The sequence below is a fragment of the Phyllobates terribilis genome, unplaced genomic scaffold (genome assembly GCF_046119375.1).
Source record: "Phyllobates terribilis strain yellow unplaced genomic scaffold, ASM4611937v1 Scaffold_1__5_contigs__length_1240528914, whole genome shotgun sequence".
NCBI classification, from domain to species: Eukaryota; Metazoa; Chordata; class Amphibia; order Anura; family Dendrobatidae; genus Phyllobates; species Phyllobates terribilis.
The window spans coordinates 851,980,960-852,004,390 of NW_027362761.1; the positions used below are offsets into that span (position 1 = coordinate 851,980,960).

Sequence of the window (23,431 nt, forward strand, 5' to 3'; positions counted from 1 at the left end):
GAAGCCTGAACTACAACACATAAGAATATTCGGAAGTAAAGTATTTGTATATATTCCCAAAGAAAAACGTACCAAGTGGGAATCTCATTCAAAAGAGTGTATCCTGGTGGCCTACAGTGAAACCCAAAAAGGATATAGATTTCTGCAGCCAGAAACGAACAAGGTCACAATAAGTAGAGATGTAATGATTGATGAGAATTTCGTGCTGCTTACATTTCATAACATAATAACAGTTGTCCAGCTGAAGCATCAATCTCAGTCACAATTTCAAAATAAACAGAAAAAAGATGTAGAAGTTTAGTTAGGTTCTTCAACCACTGAAGAAGCCACAGAAAAATCAGGTGAACCTGAAGTCAGGAGATTAATGTAATGAGATCAAACAAGGGTATACCAGCTAAGCTGTGTCAGAGCCGCAGTCATGAGATGAGATGCAACAACTACCTGTCCATGAAAAACTGAAGTGGATTAATGCTGCTAGTGAGTGAATGAAGTCCCTTCACAAACTTCAAACTTGGAAACTCACCAAATGTCACAAGGCAAGAAAGCAATCAAATGTAAATGAGTTTATAAGACCACGTATAACTCTGAAGGTTCACAGAATTAAAGCAAGATTAGTCGCAAAAGGATATTCTCAGGAATATGGTGAAGATTATGATGCCACATTTTCTCCAGTTGCTAAGCAGACCACATTCAGGCCTCTAATGCTGCTGTACAAAAGATGTTTGTCAGACATTTGTACATCAAAACTGGCTTTTTAAATGGTGATATTGAAGAGGACTTGTACATGACTCAACCTGAGATTTATATCAAAGAGGGTGGAGAGAATATCGTTTGCAAGCTACAAAACTCTCTATGGTTTTAAGCAATCAGCAAGACCATGGAACATCAAAATGAACAAAGTCTTATTGGAAGAAAGATTTAAAAGGCAGCCAGATCTGTGTTTATACACAAAATGTACAGATGTAAAGTGGATGTATATTCTCTTATATGTGGATGATGTGATTATGGTTCATCAAGAGGAAACAGAACTTGCAAAGATGACTACAATTCTGAATCAGCATTTTAAAACTAAAGTCCTTGGAAATGTGACATATTATCTAGGAATCCAGGTCTAAAGAGAAGAAGATGGGAGTTTTCTTCTAAACCAAAGTGCAAAAATCAACTCAATTCTGAATCAGTTTGGAATGTCAGAAGCCAGATATTGACCAGATATCGTAGCAACAAATGGAATTCTCTGCAGATATGTGGAAAAACCGGACCAAAAAGACTAGAATGCCATTAAGAGAGTTCTTTGATACTTGAAAGAGACTCAATAATAAATTTAAGGATATCTGCAACAGGAGATCTAAAACTCTATGTGGATGCAGACTGGGCTGGTGATCATAAGTGATTAAGTGATCATAAATCGACAAGCGGCTATTTGTTCAGGCTTGGGGAAAGTTACATTTCTTGGACTAGCACTAGCAGAACCCGGTGTCTGTAGCCTTGTCATCTACAGAAGCAGAGTATGTGTCTGCAGCCCACACAAGTCAAAATGTCATTTGGTTAAACCAAGTGATCTTAATAAGCCATCAACTCAACCGACAGTGTTTTATGAAGACAACCAGGGATGCGTTAAACTTGCAGTGAGAAGATCAATGTGAGAATGAAACACATTGATTTTAAACATCATCACCTGTGTGATTTGATAGAATGTGGCATAATTGCGTTTGTTTATTGCAAGACTGACCATATGATAGCTGATGTTATGATAAAGCCACTTCAAAGAGCAAAATTTGAACCACTATGGGACCAACAGGATAAGTAGTTGTTTAGTGGGGGTGTTGGAATAATGTTTATTATTGTGTATATTGCACCAACTACTATTTACAACTGTTTAAAACTGCGTGCCCACGATGCGTTTTTCATGCGTTTCCGCTGCGGAATTTCCGCAGCGGAAACGCATCAAAAGCGCATGGTAATCCGCACCCCATGGTCCCCAATGACATTCCGCAATGTCAATGCACATGCTGCGGATTTTTCCGCAGCGCTTCTGCAGCGCAAATAAATCCGCAGCATGTTCATTAATTTTGCGGAAGCGCAGCGGAAGCGCCGCCATTGACTTGCATTGAGACGCATAGAATCCGTGTCTGTACATTTGTACAAGCGGATTATATGCGTCTCTATGTGCGGATGGTACCCAGTTCTGGAGGAGAGAAGACTCTCATCCGGACCTGGGTACCATTGTACCTGTGAAAAAAAGAATAAAATAACAAATAAAGTTTATATTCACCTGTCCGGCGGCCCCTGCAGCGCTCATCTTCCAGGACCTGAGATGACGTCGCGGTCATGTGACCGCAGGCTGTCTCGCGATGTGCCGGCAACCCGGTAGAAGCCAGGACGAGCGCGACAGCACACGCGGCGGGGGATCGGGGGTAAGTATAGCTTTATTTTTTTATTTTTACGGTCACACTATATAAATCCATGCTATTTGCATGGATTTATATAGTGTGACCTAGCTGTCAAGCACTTTCCAAGTGATGCTATCGCCTGGAAAGTGCTTGTCAGTCCGCATGCGGAAACACATGCGTTAACGCATGTGGGTATGCATGTGAATCCGCATGTATTCCGCATGTATTCTGCAGGAAAAACGCATGCACAATCTGCATGCGTTTTTTCTGCCAGGGAGATGCAGAAATTTTCTGCTTCATTTCTGCATCGTGGGCACATAGCCTAATAGTGCATGAGTTTCTGTCTCCAGCAATAGTGTTATATTGCCAATAATGCATTGTCCTGTTCAGTGTGTGTGTGTAGCTGGAGTACATTTTACTGTCACTTTGCAAGCTGACAGACAAGATGCTAAGATCCTAAGCTATAACAAATACCAGTTGTAAGCTGTGTTATCTTTGTTCCTGAATAAATATACAGTACAGACCAAAAGTTTAGACACACCTTCTCATTTAAAGTTTTTCTGTATTTTCATGACTATGAAAATTGTACATTCACACTGAAGGCATCAAAACTATGAATTAACACATGTGGAATTATATACTTAACAAAAAAAGTGTGAAACAACTGAAAATATGTCTTATATTCTAGGTTCTTCAAAATAGCCACCTTTTGCTTTGATGACTGCTTTGCACACTCTTGGCATTCTCTTGATGAGCTTCAAGAGGTAGTCACCGGAAATGGTTTTCACGTCACAGGTGTGCCCTGTCAGGTTTAATAAGTGGGATTTCTTGCCTTATAAATGGGGTTGGGACCATCAGTTGTGTTGTGCAGAAGTCTGGTGGATACACAGCTGATAGTCCTACTGAATAGACTGTTAGAATTTGTATTATGGCAAGAAAAAAGCAGCTATGTAAAGAAAAATGAGTGGCCATAATTGCTTTAAGAAATGAAGGTCAGTCAGTCCGAAAAATTGGGCAAACTTTGAAAGTGTCCCCAAGTACAGTTGCAAAAACAATCAAGCGCTACAAAGAAACTGGCTCACATGAGGACCGCCCCAGGAAAGGAAGACCAAGAGTCACCTCTGCTTCTGAGGATAAGTTTATCCGAGTCACCAGCCTCAGAAAATCTCAGGTTAACATCAGCGAAGATTAGAGACCAGGTCAATGCCACACAGAGTTCTAGCAGCAGACACATCTCTTCAACAACTGTTAAGAGGAGACTTTGTGCAGCAGGCCTTCATGGTAAAATAGCTGCTAGGAAACCACTACTAAGGACAGGCAACAAGCAGAAGAGACTTGTTTGGCTAAAGAAGACAAGGAATGGGCATTAGACCAGTGGAAATCTGTGCTTTGGTCTGAAGAGTCCAAATTTGAGATCTTTGGTTCCAGCCACTGTGTCTTTGTGCGACGCAGAAAAGGTGAACGGATGGACTCTACATGCCTGGTTCCCGTCGTGAAGCATGGAGGAGGAGGTGTGATGGTGTTGGGGTGCTTTGCTGGTGACACTGTTGGGGATTTATTCAAAATTGAAGGCATACTGAACCAGCATGGCTACCACAGCATCTTGCAGCGGCAAGCTATTCCATCCAGTTTGCGTTTAGTTGGACCATCATTTATTTTTCAACAGGACAATGACCCCAAACACACCTCCAGGCTGTGTAAGGGCTATTTGACCAAGAAGGAGAGTGATGGGGTGCTACGCCAGATGACCTGGCCTCCACAGTCACCAGACCTGTACCCAATCGAGATGGTTTTGGGTGAGCTGGACCGCAGAGTGAAGGCAAAAGGGCCAACAAGTGCTAAGCATCTCTGGGAACTCCTTCAAGATGGTTGGAAGACCATTTCCGGTGACTACCTCTTGAAGCTCATCAAGAGAATGCCAAGAGTGTGCAAAGCAGTCATCAAAGCAAAAGGTGGCTACTTTGAAGAACCTAGAATATAAGACATATTTTCAGTTGTTTCACACTTTTTTGTTAACTATATAATTCCACATGTGTTAATTCATAGTTTTGATGCCTTCAGTGTGAATGTACAAATTTGATAGTCATGAAATACAGCAAAATCTTTAAATGAGAAGGTGTGTCCAAACTTTTGGTCTGTACTGTATATTCATTGATGAACGGCTGGACAGTACAGAGATTAATCCGCTGCCAACAGTTGACCAACAAAAAGCTTGTAATGTTATGTAAAGAATAAAATGTTTTGACTGCTGGAATGAAAAAAAGCTAAATATTAAATGTTTACATTTTTTGTTTTAGTTGGCAAATAATGTAGAAAATTACATTATGAAGTTTGAAACCTACAGCACTGCATCTAACGCAACCGTTGTACTGTATCTCACAAAGGTAACATACTTGTTATTACTTTCTGTTACTGAACCTGCATTTCTTAGTACTTACATATGCTATTTAAAAATTCAATTGCAGGTTCCTAATAATGATGTTTTTGAAATTGGATTTCGGATACATAAGAATTTTGAAATAGGACTGCTGCAACCAGCCGACATTTCCATATATGAGTATTACGATCTTGGTAATAAATGCCTCCCCTACATCTCTGTAAATTGCCTTCTTCTCTAGACATTTGTTATGATAAAACATAGTTGAAGGGTGTGACTGCTTTAGATAACCTCTTTAAATGGCTTCTATTAGGGGATAACCCCCAAGCCTGTTTTCACCTTCATGACCAGGCCAAATTTTACAATTCTGACCAGTATCACTTTATGAGGTAATTACTCTGGAACGCTTTAACGGATCCCATTGATTCTGAGACTGAGACTGTTTTTTCGTGACATATTGTACTTCATGCCAGTGGTAAAATTTGTTCTATATGACTTGCGTTTATTTGTGAAAATATTAGAAATTTGGCGATTATTTGGAAAATTTTGCAGTTTTCAAACTTTTCATTTTTATGCCCACAAACCAGAGAGTTACGTCACACAAAATAGTTAATAAATAACATTTCCCAGATGTCTACTTTACATCTGCATCATTTTTTAAACAACATTTTTTAGGAAGTTAGAGGGCTTAAAATTGATCAGCAATTTCTAATTTGTCCGACAAAATTTACAAAACCATTTTTTAGGGACAACATCACATTTGATGTAGCTTTGGGGGCCTATGTGACAGAAAATATCCAAACGTGACACCATTCTGCACCCCTCAAAGTCCTCAAAACCACATTCAAGAATTTTATTAACCCTTCAGGTGCTTCACAGGGATTAAAGGAACGTGAAAGGAAAAAATGTACATTGAATTCTTTTCACAAAAATGTTATTAAGCCACAATTTTTTTTTATTTTCACAGGGTTAACAGGAGAAAATGGACCCCAAAATTTTGATGATTTTGATGGAATGGTCTGCGGGCGTCATGTCATGTTTGAAGAGCCCCTGATGTGCCTAAATAGTGGAAACATCCCACAAGTGACCCCATTTTGGAAACTAGAACCCTTAAGGAATTTATTTAGACATGTGGTGAGCACCATGAACCCACAGGTGCTTTCCAGAATTTTACAATATTGAACTGTGAAAATGAAAAAATTTGATTTTTCACACAATATTGTTGTGGCGCACAGCAGGGCTTGGAAAGGAAGGAGTGATGTCTTGGAATGCAGACTTTGACGGAATGGTCTGCAGGCATATCATGCTTGTAGAGCCACTGATGTGCAATGAAAACCCCCCACAAGTGACCCTTTATTGGAATTGATCTATTGTTTTTGTGGTGGCATATGTAAGATGTGTAGAGTACATCAGGTTGGCATACATAAGTTGTGCAGACTGCATCAGGTTGGCATTAGTGATGAGTGAGCACTAAAATGCTCGTGTACCCGTTGCTCGGGTCGAGCACATTGGAATACTCGGGTGCTCGACCCGAGCAACGAGCCTAATGTAAGTCTATGGGAAACTCGAGCATTTTTCAGGCGGCTCCCCCCGGCGGTCTGCAGAGGGCCTAAAAATTGCCCAAATCGATGGGAACAGTGCTCAAATGACATGAGAACAGCATGGGGAAGACCCCTGGATGCATCTCTGACTCCCAGATCACTGCTGTCAACAACATTGTCCGAGTATTACACCACTTTTATGGGCTCACAATAAAACATACAAAAACGAAACCAAAATGGATTTTCCTGGGAAATATGTTAAGGAAAATCCTTTCCAGGGTAATGACTTGTATATAAGGTAAAATAAATAACCAAAAACAAAAATACTCCTCCACACCTTGGGCTATGTTCACACGTAGCATTTTTGATGCATTTTGCACTTTTGCATTGCTTTCAACCAAGACAAATGCATTCACCAGGAAATGTAATTTTAACATTTTACAACCTTATCTGGCCATGTGGTGTGTGACACATCATCAGACACATGCATACAGTGCTGAAAAGACATGGCAACAGCATGGGGAAGACCTCTGGAAGCATCTCTGACTCCCAGGTCACTGCCTAAAAGTGTGCCCATCATAAGTGATCCTTGGCACATGCGAAGATGCCTCCCGCCATGCACCTGTCATTGCAGACTTGCAATACTCACCGTCCACGTCCTTGTCCCAGTGCAGCGTTCAGTTGTCCCTACTCCATTCCTTGCAATGCAAGCACAAGTATGCAGCCAGCCACCCACCAACTAACCCACAGGCTGCAGTACTATACTGCCAAATTTTTGACAGCTGCTTGCACTTGAAATGTGGCCTTTTAGGCTCGTGGAGGCGGAAGCTTTTCATAACCTCATGCCGGCGTCGGCTGGGTGTCCATACTCAGTCCCCAGCCTCCACTGTTTCTCCCGGTGTCGTCTCCGCCTTCCACAAGCACGGGTCCCACAACATTACCTGTGCCCTCTCCAGTGCACTTACTGGGAAGGACCGCCTAACCACAAACACGTGGACAGGTGAATGTGGCTAGGGACGGTACGGAGCCAGTCCACAGCTTTTTTTGCTGAGTTGTATTTCACCACAGCCATATTCTTTAGCTTGGTGAAAGGACTTAGAAAACCATATCTACCCAGCTATCATTTCTCCCAGGAAGTCCTCTAAAGCTGCTTTCACTTTAAATGTGGCCTTTTAGGCTCGTGGAGGCGGAAGCTTTTCATAACCTCATGCCGGCGGTGGCTGGGTGTCCATACTCGGTCCCCAGCCGCCACTGTTTCTCCTGATGTCATCTCGGTCTCCAAAAGGACGGGTCCCACAACATTACCCGTACCCTCCACAGTGCACTTACTGGGAAGGACAGCCTAACCACAAACACGTGGACAGGGGAATGTGGCCAGGGACAGTACGGAGCCAGTCCACAGCTTTTTTTTGCTGAGAGTTGTATTTCACCACAGCCATATTCTTTAGCTTGGTGAAAGGACTGGCATAGAGGGAAACCGTATCTACTTAGCGTGTCATTTCTCCCAGGAAGTCCTCTAAAGCAGCTTTTGCAGAAGCAATGGCAGCCCGTCCAACATCAACTCGCACTTCTTGTTGGTGCTTTGACACACAAACATCTTTCTTTGCGCATTTAATTTCATGACTACAGAGTTGGGCAATGGCCTGATCTGCAATCCGGTGTGAGAAATAACATGCATAAGCACGTCCGATCCACATAAAAAAAACAGCCATAGAGTGTCCAGGAACCTTCCCCCACACATTTCTTAGCCAGGGCTGCATCTTGGCAGGGTTGGACGAACCCACCAGAAAACCGGAGACTCCTGGGGTGGGCCCTGGCTTCTCCTTCAGGAGAGTTCATAGTGCCGAGGTGAGGCCATGATGATGATAGAGGCCACCATCTGCTTAGTTTTCTGTTACTTGGAATGCAAGCGCAAGTATGCTGCCAGCCGCCCACCACAGGCTGCAATACTAAACTGCCAGATTTCTGGGCAGCTGCTTGCACTTGAAATGTGGCCTTTTAGGCTCGTGGAGGCGGAAGCTTTTCACACCCTCATGCCTCGTGTCCATACTCGGTCCCCAGCCGTCACTATTTCTCCCGGTGTTGTCTCCGCCTTCTACAAGCGCGGGTCCCTGCACATTACTGCTGGTACTTTTCTGTGTGAATTTGCCTGCCTCCTACCACCCTGGAATATTTCCAGTAAACTATGGTACGACGCCATGGTTTTAGCACTGCCCCCAGTAACAGTAGCAAAGCCATCCCCAATTTCCTTCTCAGGAATTTTATTTGGTAGACTGAGTGGCTGCCCAAATACATTATTTTCTCACAAAGGAGCTGAAGATAGAGTGGCAGTAGGTGCGAGTTTCTCCAGCCTGCTAGATATTAGACGGTGAATGGCAGCACATTGGATCAGTGGTTAGCACTGAAGCCTTGCAGCGCTGGGATCCTGGTTTCAAATCCCAGCAAGGACAACATCTGCAAGGACTTTTATGTTCTCCCCATGTTTGCGTGGGTTTCCACCTCAGTAAAAAAGCAGCAATATAGTGTCCGGGAACCTTCCCACACACCTTTCTTAGCCAGGACTGCTTCTCAGCAGGGTTGGACGGTCCCAGGGCACACCAGAGGATTCCTGATGGTGGGCACAATGTTTTTCAATCTGAAACAGCTTCTCAGTGGGAGTTGTATTTCACCACAGCCATATTCTTTAGCTCGGTGAAAGGACTGGCATAGAGGGAAACCGTATCTACTCCGGCTGTCATTTCTCCGTCACCAGGTTCCCCCCATTGTCACACACGACCACGCCTGGCTGTATGTTCAGTGGTGAGAGCCACAGATCAAGCTGCTGTGTTACAGCTTTCAACAACTCTGCAGCACTGGGCGGTTTGTCACCTAAGCATTAAGCATGTTATCTTCAGCACAGCCTGTTGCCGCTTGGTCAAGGCAGTGCTGCAGTGCTTTCAGCTTGTGACTGATGTGGTCATTTCGGAGATCGAGGAGGAGGTGCAGGAGCTGAACAATGTGATTACATTGAGGTTACATTGGCGACTCTGTTTTTATACTAAAGAAAGATCCTACTGTTTGTTTGTATGTTTTTTTACGTTATTTTTTAAGGCAAATACATTCACCGGGAAATGTCATTTTAACATTTTACAACCTTATCTGGCAATGTGGTGTGTGACACATCATCAGACACATCCTGTTTCATTGATGATGGAGGGACTCTGATAGACACATAGAGCAGAGCCACAGTAACAAGTACGACATGTTCCCATTAGAAAGGAGAGGGTCTGATATACAGTTATAGGGTATGCAGTGAGTCCAACGGCTGACCAAATTTAGGAAAAACCCCACTAACAATTTAAAGAGACATAGATCAGGGCCACAGTAACGACAAATTCCCATTAGAAAGAAGAGAGTCTGCTATACAGTTATAGGGTATGCAGTGAGTCTAACGGCTGACCAAATTTAGGAAAAACCCCACTAAGAATTTAAAGAGACATAAAGCAGGGCCACAGAAATGACAACTTCCCATTAGAAAGGAGAGAGTCTCCCATAGTGTTGGCCTATGCAGTGAATGCAAGGGCTGCCAAAAATTTGGAGGCACTTCAATGCCCCTTGGAAGAGACGTGGAGGAGGGCCTCATAAAAAAATGTTCCCATTAGAAAGGAGCGGGCCTCCTATACTTGTAATACCCATGCACTAAGTGTATGGGCTGACAAACATTTACCCCTGGAGGTATACATGAACATACTGTATAAAAAATTGTTTTTACGGGCATCATAAACACCCTTTAAAAAAATTATGTGGGTGTTGCATCACGGACCACGGTCACGCTGGTGATATGGTGGTGGAGGATGAGGAGAAGAAGGAGGACAAGAGCAAATAGACAAAATCAGGAAGCGTATACCCATGTCTGGGTGTGAAAAGGTGCATGAGAATACACCTCCCAAGAAAAGACACTGGATTTGAGTATATGTTACGCTGCTATCATTCGGTGGTGTTGAGAAGTCTGGCCCAATCCAGCCCTTGTTCATTTTAATAAGAGTCAGCCTGTCAGCATTTTCAGTTGACAGGCGGATGCGCTTATCAGTTGTAATTCCACCAGCAGCACTAAAAACCCGCTCTGATAAAACGCTGGCGGCAGGGCAGGCCAGGACCTCCAAGGCATAGAGAGCCAGTTCATTCCACGTATCCAGCTTGGATGCCCAATAATTATAAGGCGCAGAGGAATCACGGAGGATGTTGGTACGGTTGGCAAGGTACTCCCTCAGCATCTTCCCAAACTTTGCACTCCTTGTGAGAGTACAACCGCGCCTCAGGGCCTGTGCGATGGGAGGGGCTAAGAAAACTCTCCCAGAACTTTGAAAGTTTTCCCCTGCCTCTGCTGGATTGGAGTTGTGTCTCTCTTGCCTGTACTCCTTGGTTGACCAACGAAGTGTGCCCTCTGCCGCCAGTGTATTCAGATGGGAATTTTTTTAATAGTTCCGCAACAAGGGCCTTCTGGTACAGCCCCATTATTGTAGACCTGCCCTGCCCAGGAATAAGAGATATAAAGTTCTCCTTGTAGCGTGGGTCTAGAAGTGTCACCAACCAGTAATGACTGTCACCCAAAATTTTGAGAACGCGAGGGTCATGGGAAAGGCAGCGTAACATAAACTCAGCCATGTGTGCCAGACTACTAACAGGAAAGACTTCCGTGTCCTCACCAAGAGGATGACAGACCATGCTCTCCTCCTCCTCCTCTCTGTCCTCTGTCCATCCACGCTGAACAGACAGTATGACAGCTGTGCAGGTAGTACCATCTATAGTGCATGAAACTAGCTCCTGTCCTTCCTCCTCCTCCTCTTCCTCATTGTCACCCAATCTACGTTGGGATGAAATGAGGCTGGGCTGTGTGTAATCACCCTGTATGGTTCCTTGCTCCATCTCATCATGCTCTGCCTGCAATGCATCCTCTTTGATTGTGAGCAGAAGACAGAGAAGCGGGATGGTGACGCTAATTATGGCGTCATCGCCGCTCACCTTCTTGGTGGAGTCCTCAAAGTTTTGGAGGATGGTACATACAGTACAGACCAAAAGTTTGGACACACCTTCTCATTTAAAGATTTTTCTGTATTTTCATGACTATGAAAATTGTACATTCACACTTAAGGCATCAAAACTATGAATTAACACATGTGGAATTATATACTTAACAAAAAAGTGTGAAACAACTGAAAATATGTCTTATATTCTAGGTTCTTCAAAGTAGCCATCTTTTGCTTTGATGACTGCTTTGCACACTCTTGGCATTCTCTTGATGAGCTTCAAGAGGTAGTCACCAGAAATGGTCTTCCAACAATCTTGAAGGAGTTCCCAGAGATGCTTAGCACTTGTTGGCCCCTTTGCATTCACTCTGCGGTCCAGCTCACCCAAAACCATCTTGATTGGGTACAGGTCTGGTGACTGTGGAGGCCAGGTCATCTGGCGTAGCACTCCATCACTCTCCCTCTTGGTCAAATAGCCCTTACACAGCCTGGAGGTGTGTTTGGAGTCATTGTCCTGTTGAAAAATAAATGATGGTCCAACTAAACACAAACCGGATGGAATAGCATGCCGCTGCAAGAAGCTGTGGTAGCCATGCTGGTTCAGTATGCCTTCAATTTTGAATAAATCCCCAACAGTGTCACCAGCAAAGCACCCCCACACCATCACACCTCCTCCTCCATGCTTCACGATGGGAACCAGGCATGTAGAGTCCATCCGTTCACCTTTTCTGCGTCGCACAAAGACACAGTGGTTGGAACCAAAGATCTCAAATTTGGACTCATCAGACCAAAGCACAGATTTCCACTGGTCTAATGTCCTTTCCTTGTCTTCTTTAGCCCAAACAAGTCTCTTCTGCTTGTTGCCTGTCCTTAGCAGTGGTTTCCTAACAGCTATTTTACCATGAAGGCCTGCTGCACAAAGTTTCCTCTTAACAGTTGTTGAAGAGATGTGTCTGCTGCTAGAACTCTGTGTGGCATTGACCTGGTCTCTAATCTGAGCTGCTGTTAACCTGCGATTTCTGAGGCTGGTGACTCGGATAAACTTATCCTCAGAAGCAGAGGTAACTCTAGGTCTTCCTTTCCTGGGGCGGTCCTCATGTGAGCCAGTTTCTTTGTAGCGCTTGATGGTTTTGCAACTGCACTTGGGGACACTTTCAAAGTTTTCCCAATTTTTCGCACTGACTGACCTTCATTTCTTAAAGTAATGATGGCCACTCTTTTTTCTTTACTTAGCTGCTTTTTTCTTGCCATAATACAAATTCTAACAGTCTATTCAGTAGGACTATCAGCTGTGTATCTACCAGACTTCTGCACAACACAACTGATGGTCCCAACCCCATTTATAAGGCAAGAAATCCCACTTATTAAACCTGACAGGGCACACCTGTGAAGTGAAAACCATTTCCGGTGACTACATCTTGAAGCTCATCAAGAGAATGCCTCTTTAAATGAGAAGGTGTGTCCAAACTTTTGGTCTGTACTGTATATGGGAGCCGTGTGACAGAGAAAACACATTTTTAAATAGCTGGATTTCTAGCGCTGTAATATGGAAAGGACCTAGCTGTATTCTGCAGTGCCAACAAGCAAATGGCGGAAAATCGGTGTTCTCTGGATTGCTTTTTAAGCAAATAATGAGGTTTAAGATCCAAAAAAAAGTATTCCTGGCCCCTGAGACCTGGGCCTTTGTATAGAAATATCTAACAGCAGAAGGCAGAATTGGAATGGAGCTGACGCGCCCCCTGGGCCTGTGCTGCTGCTGCTTTGCAGGGGGAATACCCGGAGCCGGATCGCTGGGGGTTGTAGTTCTCCGTGGCGGTGACCCGGTCCGTGCCCAGGGTGGTCAAACCAGTGGCAGTCTATTTGTATGGTAATAAGTGTCCGACTACGCCACCCGTGGATTGCGGTCAGTGGGGACCGCCGCTGCACTGCAGACCGCTGAGGCTGATGTTGTTTGTGCAGCTGAGTATGGGATGACTCCCCACGGGAGGAGTATTGCCTCAGGGCAGCTGGTGTGGATAATGATGGGAGTGATGGTGCGAGTGTCCCAGTACTGATGGTGCTGGTGCGGCGATGAAACACAGAGACTTGTGGTGCAGTTTCCAAAGCTTTACTCACTGTTGTTGTTCAGATCACTTCGGCCAGCAGTGACCGCCCGAGCCGTGCTGCGTCCACCAGGTGAGGGACTCGGTCAACTCCCAGGCAATTCCAGAGTGCGGTTCAGAGCTCCCCTCTCTTCCTTTCTACTGGCCGTCCTCACCAGTGACCCACCTTTGTCCAGCTTCCTCGGGCCTTCTGTTGGTGAAACCTCTCTCCGGTTTCCCTGACCCTATGCGGTATGCCTTTCTGGTGGATGTAGTGAGGGGTCGCACCAAGATGTGGTGACAACCTCCGGTTTTGGCTGAGGATTAGTCGCCTCCACCAATTCGGGTTCCGGTACCCTGCTCTGCCAACCCTTCACCCAGTATCTCCTCTGGGAATCTGGGGTTCCTTCTGCCTTCGTGTCTCTGGGCCTTTCTCTGTGTTCCTCGCCTCCTTTCTCCTCTGTTTCAGTTCCTTTCTTACTCTCCTTGCTGTTCCTTCTCTTCTCTCCCTCTCTGCTGTCTCAGGCCTCTTCTCCAGGCCTGGCTCTGGAGCTGGGCCCAGACTGAGCCACAGCTCCCTGTCAGCCCTCTCTGGCTGAGCTCCTCTCTGAACTGACCCTGATCTAAGATGGTGCCCACCTTATATACCTCCTTCTGACACCCGAGCCCAGGTGACTAGCAACCAATGGGCTCCTACCTATGCCCAGAAACCCACCCCTATCTGCTCCTACACCACTGGGTTTTCCTCCCCCTCCCCACTCCAGCCAGGAACAGAAGCTGTCGTGCCTGCACTCTGTCTAGTGGGAGCACCGTTGGTCTGTTCCTTGGAAATGGGGTGTGTGTGGTGCATGCAGCCTACTGAGCCCTGGTCCACACTCCATCCTTACCCGGGAGTGGAATATCACACCTCTGGTCTGAGGTGCAATACCCCTGTAGCAGCCGAGCCCTCGGGGTGCTACAGAGCCTCTTGTGCTATATACACTGCAGTCTGCTATATACCCTGCCTACCTACTGTATATACACTGCCTGCCTGATATCTCTGCAGATGGATTAGTTAGTCCTCAAAAGGACTGTTTGTTAAGATTGATATGTGTAATGTACTGGTTTTTCTCCCTACACTACCTAATACACAAGCAAATCTCTCCCTGACGCAGCAGCACCTTTCCCTACTCTGCCTGATTCCGGAGTGACTGTGATGAGCACAGCGGCGCCAGGTCTGATATAGACCTGATGACGCTGAGCGGCCATCCAATCACTGTAATGCCACAACCACCATGGCTGCGGCATTACAATTAGTGGCAGGCAATCCCTGCATGTTGATTGGCGCTCTAAAGAGCGCCAAACATGCAGGGAGGGGGCCCGAGCTCCTGCTGAGCAACCCCAGAAATACTCGACGAGCGCCGAGCATGTCGAGCAGTGAGATGCTCGGGTGAGCACCGAGCAGTAGCAAGCATGCTTGCTCATCACTAGTTGGCATACGTGAGTTGTGTCGAATGCCTCAGGTTGGCATATGTAAATTGTGTAGAGTGCATCAGGTTGGCATACGTGAGTTGTGGAGAGTGCATTAGGTTGGCATATCTGAGTAGTGTAGAGTGCATTAGGTTGGCATACCTGAGTAGTGTAGAGTGCATTAGGTTAGCATACCTAAGTAGTGTAGAGTGCATCACCTCTTGTCAGGTCTTCTACTAGCTGCCCCAAAAAGTATCATATAACAAGCTGAGGAATATTTCTCCCCTTTGCAGTTGAAGCAAAACCATTACTGCAGTCAATAAATGGGAAATTCAAATCTCCCATAATCACTATTATAGCAGCCTGTGCAGTGCCCCCTTCATCTGATTATGCAGCCGACCCTTCAGTTCCTCAGTGATATTGGGTGGTCTATACATTACACCAAAAATTACTTTTTCATTCTTTATCTCCACCCACAAGGTTTCGACTTCATCATCATCATCATCATCATCATATTCCCTATTGCCTCTGTCACGCTCTCTTTCCTATCACTCATACAGACCTACTGCTCATGTCCTATTTGCCCTGTCTCTCTGAAAGAGTGTTTTAAGTCTATTTCATACCATGTTTTTGTAACTTTTAACAGCCTCATGTTTTTATATTGTAAGCAAAAAAAAACATGGTCCATTTTGTCTTATTTTTTAACCCCATTCTGACGCAGGGCGTAATAATATGTACCAGAGCCCTGGGCCTTAATAACCAGGTACAGATTATTACGCCCTGGTGATCGCGCACACACAGACGCTGTGCAGGCGCGATCGCCGCCAGGTGTCAGCTGATTCTAACAGCTGACACCCGGTACTATGTGCCAGGAGCGGTCCCACACCGCTCCTGGCACATTAACCCCCAAAATGCTGCGATCAAAGTTGATCGCAACATTTCGGGGGAAACAGAGGTCAGAGCGCCCCTCTTATCTTGGATCGAGGACCCCGCGCTGTGTGCGCCAGGTCCCAATCATTGCCATGGTGACCCTACATAGTCATGATGACATCCAGGTCACCAGGCATCAGGAAGTTAGATAGATCGTCTAACTTATGCCAGGGCAGAGCTGACAGCCTGCATAGCACAGAGATGCTGCAGTATTTCTATGCTGTGCAAGCGATCAGCCTGCAAAAAATGAAAGTCCCATAGTGGGACAAAGTGTAAAAGTGAAAAAAGTGTCAGAAAGTGAAAAAAAAAATGTAAAAAAAAAAATATGAAAAAATAATCCAAAAAAATAGAAATATACTGTATCCATAAATACTTATTATTATGAAAAAAAACTAAACAATAAAAGTACATATATTTGATATCGCCTGGTCCGGAACGACCTGACCTATAAAACTGTCCCACTAGTTAACCTATTAAGTGAACACGGTAAAAAAAAAAAAAAAACATGCTTTATCATACCGCCAAACAAAAAATGGAATAAAACGCGATCAAAAAGACGAATGTAAATAAAAATGGTACCGCTGAAAACTACATCTTGTCCCGCAAAAAATCAAGCTGCCATACAGCTCCATCAGCCGAAAAATAAAAAAGTTATAGCTCTCAGAATAAAGCGATGCAAAAAAAATATTTTTTCTATAAAATAGTTTTATTGTGTAAAAGCGCCAAAACATTAAAAAAACTATATAAATGTAGTATCGCTGTAAACGTACTGACCCGAAGAATAACACAGCCTTATCAATTTTACCACACGAGGAACGGCATAAAAGAAAACAAAAAAAAACAATTCCTGAATTGTTGGTTTTTGTTTATTCTGCCTCCCAAAAGTCAGAATAGAAAGCGATCAAAAAATGTCACGTGCCCGAAAATGGTACCAATAAAAATGTCAACTTGTTCCGCAAAAAAAGCCCTTACATGACTCTGTCGGCCAAATTATGGAAAAATGATTGCAAAAATTAGTCTTTGCAAAAAAAGCGTCTTTTTGTGTGTAACAGATGCCAAACATAAAAACCCGATATGAATCTGGTATTGCTGTAATTGCACGTACCCGAAGAATAAAGTCGTCTAATTACTTATACCACACGAGGAACGGCGTATAAAATACATGTTAGGGTTAAGTTTGTGATAGGGTTATAGTTAAGGTTAGGGTTGTGTTAGGGTTAGGGTTGTTTGGGGTTGGGATTTTTTTCAAAAGTAAAGAAAAAAAAATGATGACGATATGGCGACTAGTGTTGAGCGCAATTGCTCGCTACTTGAGTTTGCATCGGGTGCTCGGGTATGCACCGAGTATCGCAGGTGCTCGAGTGACATGCTCGAGTCTCCACCCCATATGTTTCGCAACTGTTATACAGCCAAAAAAGCACGCGGGAATTGCCTGGAATGCACGGGCAATTCACGCATGTTTGTTTTTTTTGTGTCTAACAACCGTGTGCGGGGGCGGGGACTCGAGCATGTCACTCGAGCACCCGCGATACTTGATGCATACCATAGTACCCGATGCAAACTCAAGTAGCAAGCAGTGCTCAAGACTAATGACAACATATTCAGTATGATGACCTAATGTTATCAAATTCTGTGTCGTACCTCTGGGTTCAAAATGATCACTATACCCCTTGATAAAATTCTTGAGGGGTCTAGTTTCCAAAATAGGGTCACTTGTCGGGGGTTTCCATTGTTTAGACTCATCAGGGGCTCAACAAACGCGACATGGTGTCCACTCTCGATTCCAGCCAATTTTGCGTTCAAAAAGTCACACAGTGCTCCTTCTCTTCTGGACCCTGCCGTGTGTCCAAACAGTGTTTTTTCCCCACATATGGGGTATTGACGTACTCAGGAGAAATTACATAACAATTTTTGGGGTCCATTTTCTCCTCAGAATTAGTGGGATCTGTTGAAGCGTTCCAGAGTTATTAGAGTCATAAAGTGTCAGTGGTCAGAATTGTAAAAATTGACCTGGTCATTAACGTGCAAACCACCTTCGGGGGGAAAAGAGGTTAAAAAAAGCAACCTAACAATCATTTCTTTTATAACATGGAGAGGGCTTGTTAGGAGATCATATTAATAGTTTTCTGGGAAAAAAGCATGAAAAAAATACGGATTCAAGCATAAGACAATACAACTGCATCCATCTTTCATAGACTGCAATGTTATAAAATACAGATCTGTTATTTTTTTAAAGGGTGAAAAGGTGCATCAGACTGCATTTTTTGCATCCTGTTAAAAAAGATATATTTGCACAAACTAATGTCAAACAGATACCCATTTGACATTTTTCTATTATAGTCTATGTAAGTATATATCCATTTAAATGTGTTTTTTACATTGCAAACAAACACTTCAAGTACACCATAAAAACTCGGTCTGAAACAGGCTTTATGCTTTGCCTTTTTTTCTTGTTCTTACACTTTTTTTTATACAAAATTAAGTTTCATTTTATATACGGTATATATATATATATATATATATATATATATATATATATATATATATATATATATACATATATATACATACACACATATATACACACATATATATATATTTTTTTATTTACACATATATTAATTTGTTAGGCAATATGTCACCCAAGAGATCCTAAAAGTACTCGAGAGGACTTTACATCTTTTTTTATTGCTCAGCTTTTTACTGTAACTGGGGACTCCATAGCAGTCCCAGTTACAGGAACAACAGCCCTCTGCCATGGCAAAAATGTTTCATATAGATCAGTTAGGTCTGCTAAGACCCTGTAGCTTCATTTTTTCGTGGAGTCACCCAGTGGCTATGTGATCATTGCATCTAGCAAAAGCACTGGCCGTGCCAATGCTTTTATTCAAAAGAGAAGATAAAAGAGAGGACCTGACTGTTAGATGCAAAAGCTTTAATGCAAAAAATGGCAAAGAACACTGCTGCAAAATCATGACCCATATCACCGGTCATCGGTTGGTTACATTTCACCTTGTAAACAATCATTTAATTTTAAAAATAAATTTTCAATGTAGATCACCACTTTTAGTCATGCAGAATAAATATCTATAGAACATCTGTGTTTGCTTTGTCAATTTCTTTTGTGCAGATAAAAAATGCAGTACATTTTATAACCTTCCCGAGGAGAGTGGCAAATTAAGGAAAATCTGCAAAGGGTCTTTATGCAAGTGTGCTACAGGTAAAAATATAGCAATACAAACTATTTTTTTAATAAGTTTATTTTACTTTTTTAATGTATGGCAAATATTACAACAATCATGCTGCTTACGTGTCCATACACTAAGATGTCAGGGCCCTTATTGGTTGCCCCCTCTTCCTCTCCATATGCACTGCCCCCCACCCCAATAATCCCATCCACCTGACAGTGAAGATTTTTACTATCACTGAGGTTGGTGCAGATGGACGGGTAGGATTATGGGTGTGGGGAGCAGTGCATATTCAGTTTGGATGTATATATGCTAGACTAGCCGGCTCACGGCTGTGAATTCTCTGGTGCTTACAGCAAGAAAACCTGAGAAACTTCAGCAACAAAATGTTACAAATTCTGAAAGGGCTGCCCAAGCCTTGTTTCAGGATACCATTAGTATTGTACTAAAAAATCACATGACAGATTCCCTATAACATAAGCGATAACAATACCATAAGGCAGAAGAATATCTTCATGCAGAATGCTCGACACTTAAAGAGGATTTGTCACCAGTTCAAAAGTGTCTACTTTTTGCCCTTAGTTCATTTCTGCTGCTCCCCTGAATATACTGGTTTTTGCTTTTTTTTAAATCCATCATTTGGTACTTATGTCTCTACCACGAGAGTGTTGTTCACAGGGTAATTGTGAAGAGCAGCCTAAATACATGCCCTCAGAGAATCATGTGAGCGATGTCCAGCTTGATAAAGACCATAAAAATTAGCGCCAAATAAAATGTCTCTGTCTCCTGAACCATATGGCAGATTTAAAAGAATAAAGCTAAGTTCAAACATTGCGTTTTTTCAGCGTTTTTTTATGCGTTTTTTATGCAAATTTTCAGCTGGGTTTTATGGTACCAGCAAAGTCTATGAGATTTCAGAAATCTCATGCACACACCTCGGTTTTTGTTTGATCAGTATTTTGTGCTTTGCATGTTTTTTTTACAGAATAGAGCACGTCACTTCTTTCAGTGTTTTTACCCATTGGAAGTAATGGGTGGTGAAAAAAATGCACCAAAAACGCAGGTATCAGGTTTTTCCGCGGGTTTTCAGCGTTTTTGTGCCAAAACCAGAATGAGATTTTTTTTTTCACTGAACTTTATGTACAAAGAGACAAAAGGACAGTGAAAAAATGCAGCGAAAACTAAGCAAAAAAACAAGCAAAGTCCTGAACAAACCTTCCTGGCAAGAGATCAGGTTTTGTTGCAGAAAAAAACGCAGTGTGTGAACATAGTCTAAGAAACACACAAAAAAAGAATACTTCAGGCAGCAGTGGGAATAAAACAACATCCAAGACTAGCCACTTTTGTGCTGTTAACAGGTTCACTTTTGCACAGTACAATCCTCTGAAGCCATTGTCGAATTAGGTTTTTAGTTACAATTTTGTAGATCACGATATCTTGCTGCATCTTGTTATATACAAGTGCTTCTCACAAAATTAGAATGACATCAAAAAGTTAATTTATTTCAGTTCTTCAATGCAAAAAGTGAAACTCATATATTATATAGAGTCATTACAAACAGTGATCTATTTCAAGTGTTTATTTCTGTTAATGTTGATGATTATGGCTTACAGCCAACGAAAACACTAAAGTCATTATCTCATTAAATTAGGGTAATTAACAAAAAACACCTGCAAAGGCTTCCTAAACATTTAAAAAGGTCCCTTAGTCTGTTTCAGTAGGCTCCACAATCACGGGGAAGACTGCTGACTGGATAGATGTCCAGAAGGCAGTCATTGACACACTAAGTAATGCAAAGTAAATTTTGCATTTCATTTGGAAATCAAGGTCCCAGAGTCTGGAGGAAGAGTGGAGAGGCCACAATCCAAGCTGCTTGAGGTCTAGTGTGAAGTTTCCACAATCAGTGATGGTTTGGGGAGCATGTCATCTGCTGGTGTAGGTCCACTGTGTTTTATCAAGACAAAAGTCAGCGCAGCCGTCTACCAGGAAATGTTAGAGCACTTCATGCTTCCCTCTGCCGACAAGCTTTTTGGAAATGGAGATTTCATTCTCCAGCAGGACTTGGCACCTGTCCACACTGCCAAAAGTACAAATACCAGGTTTAAAAACAACAGTATCACTGTGCTTGATTGGCCAGCAAACTCGCTTGACCTTAACCCCATAGAGAAGCTAAGGGGTATTGTCAAGAGGAAGATGAGAGACACCAGACCCAACAATGCAGACAAGCTGAAGGCTGCTATCAAAACAACCTGGGCTTCCATAACACCTCAGCAGTGCCACAGGCTGATCGCCTCCATGCCACGCTGCATTGATGCAGTAATTGATGCAAATGGAGCCCTGACCAAGTATTGAGTGCATTTACTGAACATACATTTCAGTAGGCCAACATTTTGGATTTTAAAATCATTTTTCAAGCTGTTATAAAGTATTCTAATTTACTGAGATAATGACTTTTGTGTTTTCATTGGCTGTAAGCCATAATCTTTAACATTAACAGAAATAAACACTTGAAATAGATCACTCTGTTTGTAATGACTCTATATAGTATAGGAGTTTCACTTTTTGTATTGAAGAACTGAAATAAATTAACTTTTTGATGATATTCTAATTTTGTGAGAAGCACCTGTAAAAATATATATATATTTATATATATATATGTATATATATATACACTGCTCAAAAAAATAAAAGGAACACTTAAACAACAGAATATAACTCCAAGTAAATCAAACTTCTGTGAAATCAAACTGTCCACTTAGGAAGCAGCACTGATTGACAATCAATTTCACATGCTGCTGTGCAAATGGAATAGACAATAGATGGAAATTACTGGCAATTATCAAGACACCCTCAATAAATGAGTGGTTCTGCATGTGGGGACCACAGACCACATCTCAGTACCAATGCTTTCTGGCTGATGTTTTGGTCACTTTTGATTGTTGGTTGTGCTTTCACACTCGTGGTAGAATGAGACGGACTCTACAACCCACAGAAGTTGCTCAGGAAGTGCAGCTCATCCAGGAGGGCACATCAATGCGAGCTGTGGCAAGAAGGTTTGCTTTGTCTGTCGGCATAGTGTCCAGAGGCTGGAGGCGCTACCAGGAGACAGGCCAGTACACCAGGAGACGTGGAGTGGGCCGTAGGAGGGCAACAACCCAGCTGCAGGACCGCTACCTCCGCCTTTGTGCAAGGAGGAAGAGGAGGAGCACTGCCAGAGCCCTGCAAAATGACCTCCAGCAGGCCACAAATGTGCATGTGTCTGCACAAATGGTTAGAAACTGACTCCATGAGGGTGGTATGAGGACCCGACGTCCACAAATGGGGGTTGTGCTCACAGCCCAACACCGTGCAGGACACTTGGCATTTGCCACAGAACACCAGGATTGGCAAAGTCGCCACTGGCGCCCTGTGCTCTTCACAGATGACAGCAGGTTCACACTGAGCACATGTGACAGACATGACAGAGTCTGGAGACGCCGTGCAGAGTGATCTGCTGTCATCAACATCCTTCAGTATGACCAGTTTGGCAGTGGGTCAGTAATGATGTGGAGGGAGATTTCTTTGAAGGGCCGCACTGCCCTCCATGTGCATGCCAGAGGTAGCCTGACTGCCATAAGGTACCGAGATGAGATCCTCAGACCCCTTGTGAGACCATATGCTGGTGCGGTTTGCCCTGGGTTCCTCCTAATGCAGGACAATGCCAGACCTCATGTGGCTGGAGAGTGTCAGCAGTTCCTGCAAGATGAAGGCATTGAAGCTATGGACTGGCCCGCCTGTTCCCCAGATCTGAATCCGATTGAGCACATCTGGGACATCATGTCTCGCCACCAACGTCACGTTGCACCACAGACTGTCCAGGAGTTGGTGGATGCTTTAGTCCAGGTCTGGGAGGAGATCCCACAGGAGACCATCCGCAACCTCATCAGGAGCATGCCCAGGCGTTGTAGGGAGGTCATACAGGCACGTGGAGGCCACACACAATACTGAGCCTCATTTTGACTTGTTTTAAGGACAGAACATCAAAGTTGGATCAGCCTGTAGTGTGTTTTTCCACTTTAATTTTGGGGGTGACTCCAAATCCAGGCCTCCATTGGTTAATAAATTTGATTTCCATTGATGATTTTTGTGTGATTTTGTTGTCAGCACATTCAGCTTTGTACAGAACAAAGTATTCAATGAGAATATTTCATTCATTCAGATCTAGGATGTGTTATTTGAGTGTTACCTTTATTTTTCTGAGCAGTGTACTGTATATATATATAAATATATACAGTACAGACCAAAAGTTTGGACACAGCTTCTCATTTAAAGAATTTTCTGTATTTTCATGACTATGAAAATTGTACATTCATACTGAAGGCATCAAAACTATGAATTAAGACATGTGGAATTATATACTTAACAAAAAAGTGTGAAACGACTGAAAATATGTCTTATATTCTAGGTTCTTCAAAGTAGCCACCTTTAGC

At 43.2% G+C, this 23,431-nt stretch overlaps 1 protein-coding gene across 2 annotated transcripts in view; it reads left to right on the forward strand.

The window, feature by feature from the left end:
* Positions 1-23,431, forward strand: part of LOC141153543 (venom factor-like) — a 309,206-nt gene that overhangs the window by 233,956 nt on the left and 51,819 nt on the right. For both annotated transcript variants that reach the window (XM_073638454.1, XM_073638462.1), the window contains exons 35-37: positions 4,688-4,774; positions 4,856-4,961; positions 18,905-18,994. In XM_073638454.1, coding sequence (XP_073494555.1) covers positions 4,688-4,774; positions 4,856-4,961; positions 18,905-18,994 — 283 coding nt within the window. The remainder of the gene's footprint in view (positions 1-4,687; positions 4,775-4,855; positions 4,962-18,904; positions 18,995-23,431) is intronic.